Raw genomic sequence first — 21,176 nt, 5'->3', positions numbered from 1 at the left:
GGGAACGGGGCAGGGGAGGAGGCTGGGCTTGGCTCTGAGCTCCCTGGCCCCCCAGCTAGTCCCCCAGCTGCAGAGAGATGCCAGTCTCCTGGGCTTGATTTATCCCTGTGACATTTGTGCTCCTCAGCAGTTTTCAGGTGAGTAATTCAAATTCCTTAATTGTGTTAAAAAAGGCTGTTATAAAATTACCATTTTATTTAAATCCAAGTTAATAAATTTCTTGGCGGAGGCATCCCCAGCTCCCTGCAGCCCGGTAACAAGATGGATGGGGGCAGAGAAGGAGCCAACGTAGTCATTTTGGTTTGGAATTACTGGCTAATAGATTCATTCATTTCCTGAAGCTGCTGTTGGCTGTCTCTTCTCCTCCCTACAGGAGTGGACTGGCCGTGGGGACTGGATGGTCAGGAAGCAGGCAGTCCCGGGGGAGAACACCAGTGCAGGCCAGGAGAGCTTCACAGATTTGAGGGATCCTTCCCTGGGGCCTGGAGAGGGCAGAGGTTAAGGCCTAGCCGCTAGTGCTGGACGATGGGTCGTTTGGTTCTGGGTGGACCTTTTCTGCCTTCTCATTAGCCTCCAAAGAGCTGTGGGGAAGCAGCTGTCATTTAGCCCAGGGTCTGCCTGAGCTGGGCTTCCCAGGTGGCGCTATTTGTAAGGAACCTGCCTGCTAATCCTGGAGATATGAGAGACATGGGTTCCATCCCTAGGTTGGGAAGATCCCCTGGAGGAGGGCATGGCAACCTGCCCCAGTATTCTTGCCTGGAGAATCCCTTGGACAGAGGAGCCTGGTGGACTATAGTCCATAGACTTGCAAAGAGTTGGACATGACTGAAGTGACTTAGCACACACACACACGCTGCCTAAGCTGCAAAGACAGTCCTTCCACTCAGCTCCCAGGCCCAGAGCAGGGCAGGACAGGCAGCTCCCTGAGCATCACTGGTCCTGGCACCCCCTCCAGCGGGTCGGCCTGGCCCCATCCTTAGCTCCTCCCACGGGTGGTGGCCAAAGGAGGTTCAGTCTTCCCACCCAGAGCCATTAGTCACGCCAGGCCTGATGCTCTTGGTCTGTCTGTGCCTCTGTCCAGCTGGAGGAGCAGCTGAGCCGCCTTCAGCGTGAGAAAAATGAGATCCAGAACCGGCTGGAGGAGGATCAGGAGGACATGAACGAGCTGATGAAGAAGCACAAGGCGGCCGTGGCTCAGGTACCCTGCCCGGGAGTGCCCCGCCACACCCTGCACGGGCACCGTCCCCTGGTCCTCCTCGTAGGTCCCTGTCACGGTGCCTGTGTGCCCTGGCCCTCCAAGTGGAGCAGAGCGCGCTGGAATTTGGTGCTCATGGGAAGTCCTGCTTCAGTACTCTTTCCTTTCCCAGGCCTCCCGGGACCTGGCTCAGATGAATGATCTCCAGGCTCAGCTGGAAGAAGCCAACAAAGAGAAGCAAGAGCTGCAGGAGAAGGTGGGGACCAGGATTTCCCTTGGTAAAGAGAGGGTGACAGGGTCCCTGTTCGTGGGGACCAGCTCCCAAGCTCACAAGTTCACACGCGCTTCTCTCTGCCATCAGTCAACGTCAGTGAGTGCAAAGGCCTAGGCTTGGAGCCATGTCACCAGAGCAGACGTTTTTGGCTTCAACTGCCTCATTTTGCATTTCTATTCCCTCTCTGGTCCTTAGTTCTCTCCTTTCTCTCCAAAGGGCAAAATGTTTGTCAGCACAGGGTCAGGTTGGGGGGTGCCCTTGTCCCAGGGACCCATCCTTCCAGCTCCCTGTCCAGCCTTCTGGTCACCATGGTGATCTTGCAGGGAAGGGGGTACAGAACCTGCCCCTCTTCCCTTTCCAGGCTCAGTTCTTTCTTCCTTTCCTGCCCCCACCCCCCAGCTACAAGCCCTCCAGAGCCAAGTGGAGTTCCTGGAGCAGTCCATGGTGGACAAGTCCCTGGTGAGCAGGCAGGAAGCTAAGATCCGGGAGCTGGAGACACGCCTGGAGTTTGAAAGGACCCAAGTAAAGCGGCTGGAGGTGGGCACACACTTCCCCTATCCCTTCTGCAGTGGGGAAGGGCCGAGCGGCCCTGGCTGGAGCCACGCATGCTCAGCAGGGCCGGGCAGGCCTGAGGCCGCACCCCCGAGGCCTCTGCCAAGCTTCCAGGCCAGCTGATGGGCTGGTGCCTTCTCCCCCGCCCACCCGACCTGCTCTCTGGGCACCGCGGAGCCTGCCTGCTTTACATTCTGTTTCCGTGCGTGCTTTCTGCCAAGGGACCACAGCAGCTTAGCTTTTCGTCTTCATATTTTCCTCCACCGTGCGCTCCCCCCGTCGGTCCCCTCTCTGCTCTCCGGCAGGGTCATAAATATGCAGCGGATGGCGCCACTTCTTCAAGGGCTGGAGTCTGTCCTCTCATCTCACCGCTTGCTCTTTCTCTTTCCCTTTCTTATTCCCCTTTTCCGTCAATTTTCCCCATGCCTGCTGTCTCTGCTTTTCTCCTTCCCTCTTCATTTTCCTCCATTTTTGCCCCATTTTTTTCCCTCTCCCTCAGAGTCTGTTTTCTCCCCAATCTCATTCCCTTCCTTACTTCCCTGAGCTATTTCTTCCTTTCTCCCCATCCCCTTTGTCCTCTCCCTCTACTTTTCATTCTCTTCCCTCTAACCCTTCTCCTTTTTCTGTTCACCCCCGTCTTCTCTTTCCATCCCTCCTAACTATAATCTCCATCCTCCACATTTAATCCTTTCGGTTCCACTCTCTCAAAGCCCACATGCTCCAGCGCCTTTCTAACAGAGCAGGTAGGAAGAAAGAGGCCGGCAAAATGATCTCTCTGGGTTTACACTCCTCTCTCCCTATTTCCTTTCCTCCATCTCGAGCGTGCAGACATCATCTGAGCGCTGACTGGCCTCCATGAGAAGTGTGTTCATGCTGTGGGTGCTGAGCATCCCTGCCTCTTTCCCCCTTACCCATGAGTCAGTGGAGCAGGAAAGAGGATGGGGATGGAACCAGGTGACCATGGGGCTGGCAGTGGGCATCGGAGGGCATTAGTACCCTTGACCTAGAGAAAATGTGGCTGAACCTCCTAAGACAAGGTCACAGTTCTCCAGAGAGCTAGAGAGAATTAGAGGAGGCTTAGGAATAGTCCGTGCTCTGCCTTGGTAATATTTTGGTCCACAGTGTGCACACAGAAAGGGTTAAGTAGGTTGCCTCAGGCCCCAAAGCTATTACAGGGCAGAGGAGGCCGGTGGGCTGGTGGCTGTGAACAGACTGCAGCATTTGCCTCCTTTTCTCAAGGGTCCCAGTCCCTTTCCTCAGCTCTGTCTCTCATTTTGCCTTCAGCTCAGACAGCAGTCCTGTGGTTTAGATGCGCAGAATGTTAAACACCTATGGCCCTTAGAGATGTAGCCTAGCACTCTTATCTTTTCAAGACATAGAGGCTAGGGGCCGAGAGTGGAGCCCCCATGGCCAGTCCAAGATTAGGACCAGAGGCAGGGTGCTTCCCTCACACTGCCCCCACCTCCAGGTCGTTCTCTGCTCGGCGTCCTGTGGCCTGGGAGGGGGAACGTGTTCAAGTTTCTGGGGAAAGAGATTCATCGGGTTTAGAGGGATGGCTTTGTATTTGGCATGTGATGACTGTTTAGTCTCCTCCTAATCCAGAATTCTCAGGAAAGTCATTTGCCTCTAAGCACAGGCTCTCGCTTTTAGAGCTTCTGGGTTTAGGGTCTCTGGGGGAAGCCCTGCTGCCTGTGGAGGCCCCGCACATGGCGTCAGTATGGACTCGAGACAGAGCCCTCTTCCGACCTTGGTGATGGTGGTGATAATGACGTAGCTCCTTTCATCTTGCAGAGTGCTGTTACATCGCTTACCTTATTTGGGCCTTAAAAGACCCCTGGGGAATAGGTGTTATTCTCCCCCTTTTATAGAACGGCAAAGGGAGCCACCCACCCTGGGGCTTTAGTGCTTGCCCACCTGAGTCCGGAGCTCTGCCACACCCCACTCTCTGCCCCGCTGATGGATCTCTCTTCCCACTGCCCTGTCCAGAGCCTGGCCAGCCGGCTCAAGGACAACATGGAGAAGCTGACTGAGGAACGGGATCAGCGCGCGGCGGCTGAGAACCGGGAGAAGGAGCAAAACAAGAGGCTGCAGCGGCAGCTCCGGGACACCAAGGAGGAAATGGGCGAGCTTGCCAGGAAGGAAGCCGAGGCGAGCCGCAAGAAGCATGAACTGGTAATGCCCCCCACCCACGAGGCCGCAGGCCGGCAGCCCTCTGAGAGGCTGCTAAACACACACCTCCCCACCCTGGGCTTGTGGAGGTGGGCTGCAAAAAAACCATGGTTTAGAGAATTGGAGGGATGAGAATGTGCCAAGAGGACAGATAGTCCACCAAGCCTGAGGGCAGGCCAGGGGCTAAGGAGGGTGGCACCAGCTCTGCCTCAGGTGAGGCCCGGCCCCCACAGCCCAGCCACACCAGGGCAGAGAAAGTTCTGCAGGTTCTCTGCAGCACCCACAGAGCTGCTGCTGGCCTGGAAAGATGTGAAGCCAGCCTTTTCTGGGGCAGCTGGATAAGACGCCAGCCCTCCTATGGACTGCCCCCTCTCCCTTCTAGGAGATGGATCTGGAGAGTCTGGAAGCTGCTAACCAGAGCCTGCAGGCTGATCTGAAACTAGCGTTCAAGCGCATCGGGGACCTGCAAGCCGCCATTGAGGACGAGATGGAGAGCGACGAGAACGAGGACCTCATCAATAGGTGAGGGGCCTCTGGCAACTGTGGCCGGCTCGGAGGCCCTCTTGACCACCTCCAGACCAGGTAGAACAGCTGTGACCTGGGTCTCCCCACCACTGAGCTGCCTGCCCACCCTCCCCTCACTGCCAGACCCCAGCACGGACCCCCATCCGATGGCGGCTGAGGGCTGGACAGGTGGTGCCCACGTGAGAAGCCCTCCCCACGTCCTCTCCATTCCCCTTCCTGGGCCTCCCAGGACCTGGCTCTCCAGCTCTGCCTGTTCAAGATGAGTTATTCCCCCGTTTAGCTGCATTTCTGATGGCGCCTGCCCCACTCTGGGGACAGCAGAGATTTAAGGGCCGTGGTGTCTTGTTACAGTACCAGAGATTTTCTCTCATAAAACCCACCCGGGGAAAGGTTTAGGAGATTTGTGGTCTTAGGCTGAGGAGGCAGTCACGAGGCAGGCAGACCAGCGGTAGGGGTGAGTCTGGAGTAGGGGTAGGCTCTGGAGAAGCTCCTAAGGCTGCCCTGGGCAGACCCTCCTGCCCCGGGATTTGCCCCCATCCCGCGTGAAGGCTGGGACTCCATCCTGCTCCTGGGCTGTCCAGGAAGCCTGCTCCTTTGGGGCAGGGAAATGGTACCCTAGGCAACCTCCCTCTGAGCCTCCCTCTGAGCACAGCACTGTCCTACCTCCTGGTCTTAGCCAGCCAGAGCCTTGTCTTGCTGAAGAAGGAGGGGGTCCTCGGCTGAAGGGTCCACCCTGGTTTGCCCGTTGACTTTTCTGTGTTCTTTTGGCCCCCTTGCCCACTCTTTTCTTTCTGTTTCCAGTTTGCAGGACATGGTGACAAAGTATCAGAAAAGAAAGAATAAACCGTGAGGACTGGAGCGCACGCGCTCTCTGCCTCTCCTCGCGTGGTGTCTAACTGCCCCTAACCCCGGGCTCCCGCTGTGCTGCATGTCGCATGTGGACACACAATGACCTCCACTCCTCCTCCAGCTAGTCTCTCACGCTAACCGGGCTGACTCTGTCCTGGGGGAGGCAGGGCAGCAGGCCAGGGCCTGCGTCGGAGGCAGAGGGCAGGCCATGAGGGTGCTCCACCTGGGAGGCTTCTGGCCCCCACATCCTTGGTCAGCAGGATGGGGGCTCCATCAGAAAGTGGCTACCCTTGGTAGCCGCTTTCCGGCCTCTTCCTCTTGGGGGGGAAGATCTGGGTTGGATTTCTCCCCATCTGTGGGCTCCTTTGGAGCCTGACCTGCCTCAAAGAGGTGGGTTGTTTCATTTTGAAAGGTCCGCCCCCCTACTTTTGGCAGACGGGGTAGAAGGAGAGAGGCATCTAACAGTTACTTGTTGGGAGAAAGCAAGCAACTGTGGATGATGGCGTGGCAGGCTCTGTGTGGCAGGGGGAGGGAACACAGCCAGCTGTGTTTACTGTACCCGCCGTGGGCTCCTCGGGTCAGGAGGCCCCAGGCATTGGTGCCGGAGCTGTCAGTCAGGTGGGGGGAGCCCAGTAGCCCCACCCCCTTTCCGTTTCCTTCTTTCTGGGTGGGAGCCGGACAGCAGGTGCAGATGCTTGCACCTTCAGGAGGATTAGATCGAAGTGATCCTCCGTCAGATTCAACAGGGCTGGTCTTTAGAGGTTGTTATTCCAGGGCGGCCTTGGGTTTCCACCCCTCCCCTCTCTCTTGCTGGCAGGCCGCCTCCTCTGGCCAGGATGGGCTGGCGGCAGCGCAAAGGACTCCGTGAGAGCTAATGATAAATGTAATAGTGTGTAACAGTGATAGAGGGCCGCTGGAGCCCGGTTGTCACACACAATTAATATCCCCCGCCGTTCTGTCTCCGTTTGTTTGTTCCCCCGCGATTCGGCTCCCAGTTAACTAATAGCACATGAGCCTGGACATAAATTGTATTTGACACGAGGTTTAATTCCGACCATTTAAAATTTCAACTGCCCCCTGAGCTGGCCTGGCCCTGAAGTTTGTTTACGGGCCTGATTATTTAAGGAAAAGAAGCCAAACATCCTCTATAGGCTTGAAACTGAAGAGAAGGCGAGGGCAGGCAGGCCAGCTCCTCAACTCATGCGCTGCTCTGAATGTAAGGAGGCAAATTCGTATTCTGGGCCCGTAACTGTGTGTCCCCTGTGTGTTCCAGCCCTGCCATCCTTGGGCTGTTGGAGCTTCGAGGCCTGATAAAATGCGCATTTCAGTTCACATTCTAAATTCCTGCACACATGCGCGTGCACACACACCAGTGTGCACTCATGCAGGCACACGGGGGTCTGCAGTCCTAGCCCGGTTCCTGCTGATGGTAGAGGGTGGTGTAGGGGTGGTGTGGGTCTTTCCCTCGGCAGCCCTGAGCCCGAGCTCCAAGTTATTGAGCGCGTGTGCTAAGGCGGGCGAAAAATAATGTTTCGATTTACTTAGAGATACAGTTGTTATTGCCATAACCTTAATGAAAGCAGTAAACAGCACAGTATTAAGGGAGATTTATACAGAAACGCTTTTAACATGTAGACATAGATTTTGCGATGCATACAGCACCTCCTTTCTAAAGGCAATCAATATGGTTATGAACGGTGGTGATAAATTACAGGCTCTGAAGCTGGAGAAGGAGGTTTTTTGCACGGGTGTATAAATCAGGAGGTATTGGCGTTCCGTGGGGCCTGTGCACCACAGTAAATCTGCCGGGCTCAGATGGGCACAGGGCTTGCATTAACGGTTTCGGGGTTGTCTACTAAACTCCTGTTTACCCGGGGCATCAGCCAGCCTCGTCTTTGTTATAATTCTGTATTTGACGGAAGCCCATAAAATACGCCTCTTTATTCCCCTCCCCACGAGTCCTGCTGTCTCACAGTCCCCAGAACAGTGTCTGGTGGTGTGGTTTCTTCCGTGTGTGTGTGTGTGTGTGTGTGTGTGTGTGTGTGTACATGCCTGTGTGACTATTTATTCAAGAACATAATTCAGGAACGGGGCTGCTCCTGTTGACACAGATGAAAGGAAATTTATATCAAGGAGAAATCCTAGCGTATCCATAGCAGGGAACATGGTGAGCAGACATTTTGCAGAATTCTAGAAGCATTCTCACTCAGAAGCTGTCTCCAAGCCCTTGCTGCTTTGTGAAGAAATCTCCATGATTTCAGCATCAGAATTTGACTCCTGTGGGCTATCGAGAGGGCTCAGGTCAGCTTGGCCAGTAAAAGCCTTTGGGGAGCAAGAGCCACAGGCTACCTGAGGGAGGAAGAGGAGCTAGGAGAGACAGAGCCTTTGCCGGGGACTTCTGGGTGCCCCCCACCCCAATCTCCTGGTGCAGCTTGGATCTTGGAGCTGTGACCAGCCCCTTGGAAAATGCTGCTGCCCTGCCCTGTCCTTTCTCTGTTTCTGAAAGGCCAAGGGGAGCTTCAGGACGGATCTGGGGTACAGTCTGTAGTGCCCAGGTTGGCATTGCCATCAGCCCAGGAGACTCCAAGTTCAAGTTCACTTAAGTCATAATAAAGCCCTTCTCTTCTCCGTCCTATCACCACCAACCCTCCTTTTGCAGTGAAGTCATGGAAAGTGGGAGTAGCCGTAGCCACATGTGGGGGAACAGGCAGACAAGAACAGCAGAACAGGCCTCAGGGAGGAGGTGAAGGGCCCCTGACTCCGCTTTTTAACCAAGAGCCATTTAGCTATAATTGATGAATGGATGGTCTCCCTGTCATTCTCGGTCGGCTGAACAGCAGCTTGTCCCAGAAAGTGGGGTGGAGGTGCCTCCATGCTCCTCAGGGTCTTCTTGGTGGCTGTCACACAGTGTGGCCTGCTGGGCGGGGCAGGGTTTTTGTGAAAGGTGTGCTCTGGTCTAACCTCTCTTGTTCTCTCTGACTCACTGATGCGCATGCCGCCCTGCATCCCACCCCCCGCTGAGACAAACCTGCTGCCACTTAGTGCTCCCTCCTGGACCGTGGGTCATCACCTCTTCCCAGCCTTGCCTACCTTTCTGCTCCTTATCCCACAGCGAGGGGGACTCAGACGTGGACTCGGAGCTGGAGGACCGGGTCGACGGTGTCAAGTCATGGCTGTCTAAAAACAAAGGGCCTTCCAAGGCGGCTTCTGACGACGGCAGCTTGAAGAGTTCCAGGTAAGCACGTGGCCTTCGCTGAGAGCAAAGGCCACCTCATGCCCCAGGGATGGATGAGCAGTGCCTTGATCCCAAAGGGTGTGCCTCACGCCACCTGCGTCTCTTTCTTGCCTGGAGGGGCCTCGGCACAGAGGATATGCACAGGAGGCCAGGTTTCTTCTTAACTCAGGGTCTGCGTCACCATTATTTTGCCTAAGGAATATTTCCTTTACCAGGCTCAGGGCTTTGGTTTGGTGTAGGTTTAACTTCATCCCTACTCATTCATTCAACAAATGTTGATCGAACTGCCTGATGGTTTGTGTCCTTGGAATCAAGGCTGAAATAGGGCACAGGGAGACTCTGGATCCCACAACCCTGGACAGGGCCAGCTTTAGACCTCTGAGGTCTTGGTAGGAATAGTAGCAGAAGAGGCCTCGGTTCCCCTTGACTCCCCATCACAGCTACAGACACACTTCATTCTCTGCCTGTTCTCTTCTTCCTCTGGTCTTTTCACTTGGCCTCTGCTATGCTTTCTGCTAACACCCATCTACTGCAGAAACTGGCTCCCCTGTTGTCCAGGCCAGTCACGGTCTTCTGATGGCACAGGCAGCTAACCCAGAAATGTGGGACTCCGATTCCCATTCCTCACCTCTTGGCCAGCATGGGTCCCCTGCTCTTACCCCTCCTGCCACCCCTTCTCTGCTGACTACCCCCTCCCAACTCAGAGCCATCCTGATCCCCCAGAACACACTGTTCCACCCCCTCCGAGAGACAGCTGGTGTGCTGGGTAGAAAGAGTAATTCCTCTCTTCCCACAAGGGCTTCCCAGGTGTCTCAGTGGTAAAGAATCCACCTTCCAATGCAGGAGACGCGAGTTCGATCCCTGGGTCAGGAAGATCCCCTGGAGAAGGAAATGGCAACCCACTCCAGTATTGTTACCTGGGAAATCCCATGGACAGAGGAGCCTGGCAGGCTACAGTCCAGGGGGGTGGCAGAGAGTCCGGGGACACGACTTAGCAACTAAGCCACAACCACAATTCCTTCTCTAATGCCCCTGAGGCCCCTTGCCAAGCCCAGACCCTCACCACAAACACCCAGCCAGCCCCCCTCTAATTGGTTTAATGTATTCAGCCAAACATTTTGTTATTGCAGAAAATGCTGCCTTCCCCGCCCCACTGCCGTTCACCGCAGCGTGGCACCAGGCTCCAGGTAGTTGACAATGAAATAAATTGAACTAAACGTTTTAGAGGGGGAAAAGTGATGAAATAGAACAATAGTCTAATTTACATGACATTCTCCGTGAAGCTATTTTCACTGACGCAAATTATTTTGCTTCATTTCCTCCGACGTGCTCAGCGCCACTTTGCCAGAGCTGCTGCGAGCTCTCCTTCTTCCTCCTCCTCCTCCTCCTCCCTCCCCCGGTGTCTTTATTCTCTGGGTTTAATGCCTCTCTCTCTCTCTCATTCTCTCTCTGCTGCCCCCGAATCTATCCATGCCAGAACCGCCCTCAGCACCGCGGGGAAGGAGGGCAAGGGGGTGGAGGAGAGGCCGGCCTCAGTGCTCAGCTCGCTGAGCTACCGAAAGCGGCTTACCCTGAAGGACTCCATCGGGGGCACCGGGGACGAGGACTCGCTCTTCACCACCCTGAGCGAGCGGCCGGCCTCCCCAGAGAGGCCCCCTCGGAAGGCCCGCGGGGGCCCCAAGGAGGAGCCAGGCTCGGCCAGAAAGTCCGAGGAGCCAGACGAGGGCGGCTCGGTCCTCTCCGGCGGCGGCGTCGGGGGCCGCACGAGCCGGCTGGAGAAGCGCTGGGGCTCAGACTTGGACCGGGCCTCGGCCGTCTCAGCGCCGGTCAGCCGGGCCTCCTCGGCCACCCGGCGCGGCTCCGGCGGCGAGGACGGGGTGCGCTCCTCCTTGAGCTTCTCGCTGTCGGGCTCCCCCAGTTCCCGTCGCAGCACCTCCCGGCTCGACAGCCTATCGGTGACCCTCAGCCCTTCCTTAGGCCGGGCCTCACTCCTCGGCCGGGAGAGCCCCGATTCCCGCCTGTCCCTGGGCCGGAGCTGCCTGGACGACTGGGACGATGGAGCCAGCGTGGCCTTGAGCGAGGCACACTCGCAGTACAGCCACCCGTCGTCTCTGGCCCGCAGTCTGTCGGTGCCACCCCGGCCTCGCGCCTCCGCCTCCTCCACCCCGGAGGAGCCTCTGGGCTCCAGCGTCCGCCCGGTCAGCCGCCGCTCCTACCTGGACCCAGACCTGGAGGCCGCCATCAACGAGGTCCTGAGCTACAAACCCACCCCGTTCCACCGGAGCAGCCTGGAGCCGGACTCTGAGGAGGATGACCGGAAGAGCATCCAGAGCACCCGCAGCGCCCAGCTGGACCCTCCAGAGCGAGCCACCAGCATTCGCCGCTCCGCCTCGGCCGCAGACGTGTCTCGGTCCCGCGGCAGCCGGAAGAGCCGGAGCAAGAGGAGGAGTAGCTCCAGCTCCAGCTCCAGCTCCGAAGATTCCTCGGAGCACAGGCAGCGGAAGAAGGGGCGCTCTCGGAAGAGCAAGAAGAAGGCCAAATCGAGACGGAAGAGAACGGAGTCCTCCTCCTCCTCCTCCACCTCCTCCTCCTCCTCGTCCAGCGGCTCTACCATCTCCGGCCACAGCCGCTCGAGCGTGAAGAAGGGCCCGGCTGCGGAGGATGAGGAGGCCGGGCAGGGGCGCCGGCAGTCCCGGAAGGAGGAGAAGAAGCGCAAGAAGGAGGTGGACAGCCTGATGATGCGGTACCTGTACAGGCCCGAGAGCGACTAGTGCAGTAGGTGGCACCCGGCACGGAGTGCAGAGCATGGCGTGTGCCACTCGGTGTGAACTAACGTGCTCCCGGCCCACTCGCCACCACTCGGGCCCCTCCTGCGTTCCTCTCCAGCAAGCCTGGCCTCGCAGAGCCTCCTGGCTCCCTCAGAGAGCAGAGGCTGGCTGAGCTAGTCAGTCGTTCTGAGCCCAACGAGGAACTCTCTGGTGACGTCAAGTCACAACTCCCACTTAGCAAGCCCTTACCCTGGGCCAGGGACCACCCCCCTAAGATACTTGCCGTATTTTATTCACTTAATCCTCACACTAACCCCAAAACAAAGATCCGATCACGAGCCCATTTTCTAGGAAAAGAAGGTGAGGTTCAGGCGGGTTAAGTCGTTTGCCAAGGTTACTGAGCTGGAAAGTGATGTTGCCAGGATCTGAATGAAATCTCTTCAGCTCACCTTTAACCACTCCTCTGTATGACCCAAGGCAGATCACATGAGCGTAATATTTACTGTATGGGCCTAGCAGCATACATGCAGAGCTTTTGCCCATAGCCCTGAAAGGCTGGGCCCGGGAAAGGGCTGGAACTGACCCCCCGATGTGAGTTGATGCATCAGTGGCCATCAGCAATTAAGGGGCCTTTTGCTCAGCTCTCCCTCTGCCCTGCAATGTCATCTTCCCCTCTGGCATGGATCTTGAGGCTCAGAGTGCAAGGCTTACAGCACCCACAGCACCACACCCTGCAGCAGACCTGGAGATGCCTGACTCTCTCCCCACCCCTCCCACCTGAAGCCCACACATGGGCGTCACCTCATCTTAGCTCATCTTGTAAAGTTTTAATGAATAGAAATTAGCAGCTGTTGAGTGACAGCCCCCTCCTGGCTCTCCTGCCTCTCCCAGCCTTCTCCCTGTGGGAAGGAAGATCAAGCTGTTAGACCCTTTATGCCCACACCCCCACCTCCGAAAAAAGGCAAAGACTGACTCACTGGAATACCATTGTTGCCACTCTCCCTGGTGGGTGGTGACATTTGGATCACCCTGCTTATATGAAGCTGTTTTTGGCATGGTACCCTCCCAGGGCAAGCTTGCTGCTTCCCAGGAGGTATGACTCTAGAGCATAGCCCCCCTGGGGCACGGGCAGTGTTTCCTTGATGCATGAACTAACACACACGTGTTGCATGGTTGTGGGCCTCTTATGCAGTGGAGCTGCTGAGCAAGCACACGGACTTGGGCTGATTTCTACCAAAAGGGACCAGTTTCGTTTTAAGGAATGGAGCCTGTGAAAGTGAATGTTACTTGCAGCTGCTTGGAGATGGTGATGGGATGGGTTTGGGGAGACAGCATGGGGGAGGTGGAACCTGAACCCAGACCAGGCTCATGGCCAACTCAGATTCTGTGGGCCCTGAGTTGCTCCAGAACCAAGCCCTTGGACTTAGACCTGCTCTGTGGCTTCCCGCATGTGCCAGATGGTTGCAGGATGCTCTGGGAGGAGCAGGAAGCATCTCAGTTGTTCTAGGGAGCTGCTGTCAGCACCGCAGTGAGAAAAGGCAAGGATCATGATACTGTGACCATCACAGCTTTCCACTCAACCACCCTGCTAAATGCCCTACTGCCCAAGGGCAGGAAGTCAGCTGATGGGCTATGAGGGGAGGTTTGGGAAGCAGAGCGGGCCAGGCCCTTCTGAGCACTGCACTAATACCTGAAGAGGGAGACACGGGCCTAGCCAGGACATCCCACACTGCCCAGCAGCTGGTGGACTGCAGACCCCAGTGACTCAGTCCGTCATCACCGTTGACCCAGCAAGAACAAAAACACATACAACCTGTTTCTTCCTTCAGCCACCAGCACAGCCCTTTTTGTCCACCAGGAACACAGGAGTAGTCCTGAAACCCTACACACCACCACCTCCAACAAGGGTTGGATTCACTGCGGGGAGAGTGGGCACCAAGCCAGAAGCTAACCAACCAATACAGAGCTGGCAAGAGAAGGGCTGGGGGAGAGAGGACCTAGTTGGACTCAGGGGGAACTGGCTTTGGGCAAATAAACTGTGAAGAGTTGGGGCAGGGGCTGAGTGGCTTAGCTTCCCACCTGGCGATGGGGACCTTCGAGAATTCTGAACAGGAAAGCATCCCAGCAAAGGGTGGGGGAGGGGACCGCCACCCTGGGCTCGCCCAGCAGGAATTAGCTTGTGCACCAAATCATCTGTGACAGCATGGAGCAGGAAACACTGGCTTGTGGGAAGGAAAGCGTTTGAAACCATTTGGTTAAAATGTTCAAATTGCAGCCCTGACTCTGCCCTGGGGAAGGGGGCTAGCTACCTGCTGTTGGTCACAGCTGTGGCTGCAGAAGCCACAAAGGAAACTGGCTAAGGAGCATCCAAGGTGGGAGCAGGGGAGAGAGGGGCCTGGCATGTACCCCTCCCGGCTGCCTCTGCCACTGCGCCCAGCATCTGGATGGAATGGTGTTGAAACCCAGCTGTCATTCATCCAGGTGTCTGCCTGGCAGGCACAGGAATGTGGAAGTGGGGGCTGCAGCTCCAGTCTGAGGAGACATGTGAGGAAGGAAAGGAGCACCCCACTTTCGTCTGGGTCCCAGCCCTGGCATCTACCTCACCCCTTCCTTTGCCCTTAAAATAACCCTGCTGTCTTTCCACAAAGCCAGTTCCTTCCTTTGCCCAACAGCAGACCTTAGCCTTGAGTTCCCAGAAGTTCTGTCTAAAAAAAAAGAAAAAAAGAAAGAAAATAAAACCAGGCTCCCACTAATTCAGAATTCAAACAATCCAAAAGCTAAAACGACCCCAATTTTTCCTATGTTGCACAGTCCTCGTTGAGCTTTATAATTTTGTCCCTGAGACACCCCAGAGTCCTTAAGTGCCTGTGGCCCATCCAAGTAAGACTCATTTATGTTCAGTCTAGTTTGTATTAAATGTGTTTTGTGCTATTCTGATTCCTTTAAAAATGGTAATTCATTCATGAGACATACGATAACTATTAACCAGGCTGCCCCATTCCTGAACCATTTTGCATAATTGAACATGTATTCTATCAGGCTCTTCCTGCTCCCCAGGGGCAGAGAGAGAGAGAGAGAGACCGACCTATACACACCCCCGGGCTCTCACCCAGGCCAGTGGGGAGAACGCAGGTTTCTTCTTGTTTTCTCCTCAGGTCACCGGTCTGGTGACAAGGTGGAGTCCTCAAGAGGCTCTGAGGCCTAAGGTCCCAGGTTCAGATTTACATACTGGCTGTGTGACCTTGGGCAAGCTGCTTGTCTCTTTGAACCAGCTTCCTCATGACGTTTTACGTGGTAAAGAATAAGTACATCCAGCCTGTCTGGGACAGTGTCTCACATACAGGAAATACCCAGCCATCAAATCCTTTCCTCACCACCGTTGGAAAAGCTGAGAATGTGGTTCTTTCTTGGAGAACGCTCTTTCCTCCTGTTTTGGTTTAGAGATACAAGATCTCGGACAGGTTTAGTAAACAAGGGCCTTCCTCAGATCCGTAAATCAGAATGGGAGGCATTGAAATCACAGGATTCCTGTTTATCCTAGCAGAAGCTCTCTAGGATCTGGAAGCAGGGGCCCACTGAGGCAGGGCACTGGTAGGGGTGGAGCCATCTTGGGCTGCATTTTCTCCAGCAGTGCTGAAATTACAGTTCAGAAGCGAAGGTGGGAGGGGCAGGGGAAGGGTGCTCTAAGGCTTTGGAAAAGATAAAAAAGAGAAGGTGACTAGAAGTGGAAGAGAGATCCCATCCATGCTGGACACCATGAGTCTGCTCCATCCAGGGAGAAATGCTTCATACCTTGGTCGGGGAGGGAGTGCAAGGCTCCCAGTGGCCTGATGAAGACTATGGGGTTGGATTGTGGTATCAAGACAGGGATGACTTTGCCACCCTCAAACAGAGGTCTTGCCAGCTCCTACATCCTCAGTCTCCATTCCTTGTGAGTAGATGGTGTCATGGTCAAAGATAGAAATTCTCACCATCCTCAGAAAAATCTGATTAGGAGGCAGGGTTGTGATCTGGGAGTATTCAATGGGGAAAGCCTCTCCTTAGAAGGAACCTTTGGGGAGTAACCTTTACTAAGACAGGTTGTAGTCCTGTAATCACCAGATCTCCAGTCTCCAAGTCAATGCAATCCATACACTGCCTGTAGCAGAATCTTCCAGAGAGGGAGTTGAAAATGCAGAATTCCTGGGTTTCACCCAAGAGCTAGCAAACGAGAACTTCTTGGGGAAAGAACACGGGATCCGCAGCCAATTCTTATGCACGTTCAAGTTCGAGACCCACCGCTCTTCAGCATTGCTTTCTTCAGAGTTGTAGAAAGTTCTCAGAATCAAAGAGATGTCCTTCCTCCTACTACTCTGAGTATCTTCTGGGGAAACCAGGGAATCTCACTTCTATTTCTCAATTTGTGGCTTTGGGGAATGCTGTGACAAGGTTGGGGGTGGGGCTTCCTTTGGACCAAAGGCCTTGGTGCTGAAGGTAAAAGCGCCCCTCCTCTTATCTCGTTTCTCTCTCCCTGCAGCCCCACCAGCTACTGGAAGTCCCTTGCCCCTGACCGTTCAGACGATGAGCACGACCTTCTCGACGGCACCTCCAGGCCCCGATACTCCCACAACTATCTGAGCGACAGTGACACAGAGGCCAAGCAGACAGAGACCAACGCATAGCCCAGGGGAGTGGTGTGGACCCCTCCCACCCACCGCCTCCTGCTGCCACGGGCGCCTGTCTCGTGGGGCACGGGTCTCCCCCATCCGACTGCGGATCTGCATGGGAAACCCCTGACCCTCTTCGGTCTGGGGGCTTCCCAGGCTGTGGGTATCTGACATCTCCACGTGGAAGAGTGGAGGGAAGAGCAATTCTGAAAAGAGAACTTTCTGCTCCTGCCTTGGGCCACCGTGGGTGGCAGGTGGCTTGGCACCACACGGAGCCAGCAGGTTGACCTCCATGTCAGCGCCCCGCTCAGGGACGGTGGACAGATTGCCTACTGGGACATTCTCGGGTTGCTGGGTCCGTGGGGTGGAGTCTGGGGCAGGAAACAGCAATTCCTTCCCCCTTGGCTTGGGGCGAGGGCTTTCTCTTCTCAGTGCCTGCTGTCTATTTACTTTTTTTAATTTAAATACCCAACCTCTCCATCGCAGCTGTATCCCTGAGAGTGGGAGGGGGGCTGCCGCGGCAGCTGGCCCGCCTCCCCACACCGGGAACGACTAGAGGAATCCCAGCTTCATCTTTACTCTTCAGAGAGCAGGCCTTTCTCTGTGCAGCTGGAGAGACTGGTGAGCAGAGCTGGGTCCAGCTTCTTAAGAGTCTGAGTGGGGAGGGACTCTCAGGTGCTTCTGGGTTCAAGCTGAGCAAGCCTACACAGACAGGGGTGTGGACGTACCAGCAGGAACTTCCAGCCCCCACCCCCCTTCGTCTCATCCGTGTGTTATGTGCAATGACCTATTTAAGAGTAAACCCGCTCCACCTACGCCAATTCGGGGCTTATCCAAGCACTGCCTCCCTCCCCCTCAGTCCAGGTTGCCTGGATCACAGGCTCAACTGGAGAGGGAAGGCCTTGGGTGGAGGGCTTGTGACTGAAAAAAACTGAAGATGGAGGCTTTGGTCAGTACTAAGGTGTGTTAGACACAAGTCCTCACCCTGAGACCTGAGCCTGAGTCATTTTTCTTCTTCTAATCGCCCTGCCCACACACACTTATCCCAGACATGACAACCTGGGGACTGACAGTCCCAGCTCCCCCCCACACACAAAGATCATCCCACCAGCACCTCCAGACTTGGGGGCCCAAGGGCAGTGCCTGGCGCCGCTCCCATCTGTCCTCCTCTTCTCTCCTGCAACTGGTGTGTACTCATTGGGCTGTGCTCTCCTCCCCATTTACCTGATGTATGGAAATAAACGTCCTTTTTCTCCTGGCACTGCCAGTTTTCCTTCCTGTTCCTTCAGGCTCAGTAAAGTCTAGGGTCAGCACATGGGAGCAGAGCAAGGCTGCTGCTGAGGACCGGGGGGAGTCACCCTGGCCTCTGACTCGCTGCCATGTCAGACCAGTGCCACTCAGAGAGCTTTGGCAGGTCATCTGGAGCAGGCAGAGGCAGTGGGTGAGAGAACCGGTCAAGAAAGACATAAACCTCCCTTCTGTTTTAAAAGCCCAAGGATTGTAATTCAGGTTGGCAGAGCCGTCCAGGTCTTGTCCTACCCTGGCCTCCACTTGGGAATGTTGAGGTTACTCTGATTGTTAAATCTTGCCAATTACAGAAATCCTGTCTTCCTTTTTAAGGATGCAAACGTTTATTAGATCTTTTTAAAACTTTTTTATTTTTGGCTGTGCTGGGTCTTTGTTGCTATGCTCGGGCTTTCTCTAGTTGTGGCGAGTGGCGGCTAGCTCCTTTCCAGTCGGTGTGCTCAGGCTTCTCATTGCAGTGGCTTCTGTTGTTTCAGAGCATGGGTTCTAGAGCACACAGGCTTAGTTCCCCCACAGCATGTGGAATCATTCCAGACCAGGGATCGAACTGTGTCCCCTGCATTGGCAGGCAGATTCTAACCACTGGACTACCAGGGAGGTTCCAAAGATGACTTTCTGATCAATACTTGGCAGAACTCTCTCTGACCTCCAATCCCATGGGCCATAGGGCAACTTGAATAGGCTGGGTGTGCTGGCTTCTCCACCCTGCTCAATCCCTGCCTGCATGTCCCAATCCACACTTGGTTCTCTTCCTGACAGCTGAAAGACAGCTCATGCAAAAGGACAAGAAACAAATGACCCTCCTCCTTCTCTACCTCTTGTAATATGACCAGTTATAATCCCTGCATGCATATTTACAGCTGGTCAATCAGGCTCTCCTGGTTTGGACAAGTAGGCAAGAAAGGATATCAGACAGGCCTACTGCTGATGTCAGGCATCTAGAAATGGGCAAGAAAGGGAAAGGGGGGAAAAGTCATCCCCAAAATGAATGGGAATGAAGTGTGATGTGGCTCTATCTTGAATGAAAGAAACTGCCCTGAAGGTTGAATACAGAAGGCAGTAGAAGTGAAGTTACTGGGTTGTCTTTTTAACTGCTGACTCTTCATGTTCAGTTCTGTCATTCACATCTTTTACTCCTGCGTTCAGCTAGCTTGGTGCATTTTTTCTTCCAAGGAACTAGTGTGACAAAAGTCGACCTACAGGCAAGATCCCAACTCTGCTCACCTACGCTGACTTGGGCCTCTGATTAATTATTGAGAGAAAGTCCCAGCATCAACCTCTGATAGCCTGGCCTGGGGCAGAGGGATCTGTTCAAGTCAAAAAAATATGTATTATTCATCTGCTCATTCATTCAACAGTCAAATATTTCATCACTGCCTGGCTGTCATCTGGATACTGTTCTAAATGCTGGGGTGGGATGAGGTCCTGCCTGCATGAAGTGGATATTCTAGTAGAGGAGTTAGACACAGAAAATATGTACCACACCTCCTAATATGTACAAGCTTTGGGTGAGGACGATAAAGCAACTGCCCACAATGCAGGAGACCTGGGTTCAATCCCTGAGTCAGGAATATCTCCTGGAGAAGGAAATGGCAGCCCACTTCAGTACTCTTGCCTGGAAAATCCTATGGATGGAGGAGCCTGGTAGACTACAATCCATGGGATTACAAAGAGTCAGACACGAGTGAGCGACTTCACTTTCCTTTTCCTTTTGGGTGAGTAGAAAGGAGTAAAACATAGTGTTTGTCCTCCAGGGACTCATGGATTAGGGCTAGGGCAGACCCCTTTGGAAATAATTACATGAGACAGAAAAGGACAAGTTGTTTTGGGCATGTTATAAGAGAGAGGAGGGTCTGTCACTGAGAGAGGAGGGTCAGGAACTGGGAAGGCTTCTAAAAGGAGCTGGTATTTTGAGCTGGTACTTGAATAAAGGATTGCACTTCCCAAGTGGCACGAGTGGTAAAGAGCCTGCCCACCAATGCAGGGGTTGTAAAAGATGCAGGTTCGATCCCTGGGTCAGGAAGATCCCCTGGAGGAGGGCACAGCACCCCACTCCAGTATTCTTGCCTGGAGAATCCCATGGACACAGGAGCCTGGCAGGCTACAGTCCATAGAGTCGCAAGGAGTTGGACACGACTAAAGCAACTTGGCTCACACGCACTCACGCACTTCTGCAGATAGATATTGCTGTACAGGTGTGCTAGGAAGAAAGAACTTAAGCAAAGGCCCTGAGGCAGGGAATGCTAGGTGGTGATGGGGAACTCCACAGGGTGTCCAGGGAAGCTGGACATCACCTCACATGACCAACACTTTGAGATGCAGCAAAGCATCTTGGCCAGTGTGCTGGGCTCCAGACTAGGAAGGGGGCAGTTCCCTCCACACCAAACTCCCTAGGGGAGCCCCAGGAGCTGCAAGGCCATCAAAGCCCATCTTCATTCGGGATATGCCTTCTAAGCTCTCTAAGCTCCTGCCCCAACCTGTACACTCATGGTCGCCTTGGTCCCTAAGATGTAAGTGATTCCCACAAAACAGACAGCAAATCTGTCCCTGTGCCAGGCTCAAAGCCGCCTCGCTAGATCCTCCTCTGTAATCTCAGACCACCGGGACTGCTCTGACTCCTGGATAAGAGGCATGGGGGTGCCCAAAGCCCTTTGAGGCTCCCCATGGTGCCCAGTCTGTGCGCAGAGAAAACAGCAGCACATGGTGATTCCCCAATCACCTCTTTTTGTCCTGTGTCCTCTTGGCAGACCTCCCCGTTGTCCTTCCCCCAGGCCCCGCCCCCATGCCTGGTGGCACAGACACTTAGCGATTTGCTCCTTAATTGTCCCCCAGCTAGGCTGCGCAGATGCCGCTCTTTAATCTCTCTTGATAAATGAATCGCGCCGCTCCTTTAATCATATGTTCATATCCAAGCCAATTTGAATCAATTTGGCAGGGAGTATGTTGCAAGAGATGCCATGACTGCTGCTTCCTACCCCCACGCCCACCCCCCCAGGGCCCTGGAGCCTACGCATCTGCTGTCCTCCCCCTCAGCAAAGAGCCCAAGAGGCTCGTCGGGGGAAGGACCTCCTACCTGAGTGATGGGGACTTTTCAAAGTCAATCATTCCTTCCTGTCCTCTAAGCAGGCCCACATGGGACAGGAGGAAGATGGATTCCCAAAGGCCTCAGAAGTGGGAGAGACGGGACGAGTCCACAGCCTTCCCTGGTCACTGAACAAAGCACCCCATTATCACCCCTGGGAGAAAGTGCTGCCTTAAATCTAACCTTTATGCTTTCCGTTCCCCTTTCATTTCCTCTGAGCTGGTTCTCAGGGAAGTTGTAACATTTCATCACCTCTTATATAGCAACCTATTCCAGACCAGCCTATGATAATTTGTCCTTGCCTGCTCCTGCCACTGGCTGCCACCCCAATGCCTTTCATCTTTCCCCAGGAAGTCTTCTTTTCTACATCCTCCGGGCTGGTGGGCAGTCCAGGACATGCTTGGTAATATACCAAGTTCTGCTGCATTTGGGGTTACTGCTCTTCTTCACCTACAGAGTGGTGTTCATAGACCTTCACGAAAACAAAACCAGTGCTAAACTGAGCGCTTCTGCCGCCAGCACTGAGACCTTGGAGAAAGGCCTTGACCTCTTGAACCTCAGTTTCTCCATCTGTAA

At 54.7% G+C, this 21,176-nt stretch overlaps 1 protein-coding gene across 20 annotated transcripts in view; it reads left to right on the top strand.

The window, feature by feature from the left end:
- Positions 1–17,474, top strand: part of MYO18A (myosin XVIIIA) — a 101,198-nt gene extending 83,724 nt beyond the window's left edge. For 12 of the 20 annotated variants that reach the window (XM_059878439.1, XM_059878438.1, XM_059878449.1 and 9 more), the window contains 8 exons: positions 1,082–1,198; positions 1,368–1,451; positions 1,869–2,006; positions 4,008–4,193; positions 4,573–4,712; positions 5,517–5,561; positions 8,677–8,799; positions 10,277–11,574. In XM_059878439.1, the coding sequence (XP_059734422.1) occupies positions 1,082–1,198; positions 1,368–1,451; positions 1,869–2,006; positions 4,008–4,193; positions 4,573–4,712; positions 5,517–5,561; positions 8,677–8,799; positions 10,277–11,570 (2,127 nt within the window). In that variant the 3' untranslated portion in view covers positions 11,571–11,574. Of the gene's footprint in view, positions 1–1,081; positions 1,199–1,367; positions 1,452–1,868; positions 2,007–4,007; positions 4,194–4,572; positions 4,713–5,516; positions 5,562–8,676; positions 8,800–9,929; positions 9,987–10,276; positions 11,575–16,083 lie in introns of those variants that run through there. The other 8 variants (XM_024980686.2, XM_059878452.1, XM_059878456.1 and 5 more) reach the window with 6 other exon arrangements.
- Positions 17,475–21,176: the final 3,702 nt, after the last annotated feature.

Source organism: Bos taurus, chromosome 19, assembly GCF_002263795.3.
Source record: "Bos taurus isolate L1 Dominette 01449 registration number 42190680 breed Hereford chromosome 19, ARS-UCD2.0, whole genome shotgun sequence".
Classification (NCBI taxonomy): Eukaryota; Metazoa; Chordata; class Mammalia; order Artiodactyla; family Bovidae; genus Bos; species Bos taurus.
This window is presented reverse-complemented; position numbering and strand designations above follow the sequence as displayed.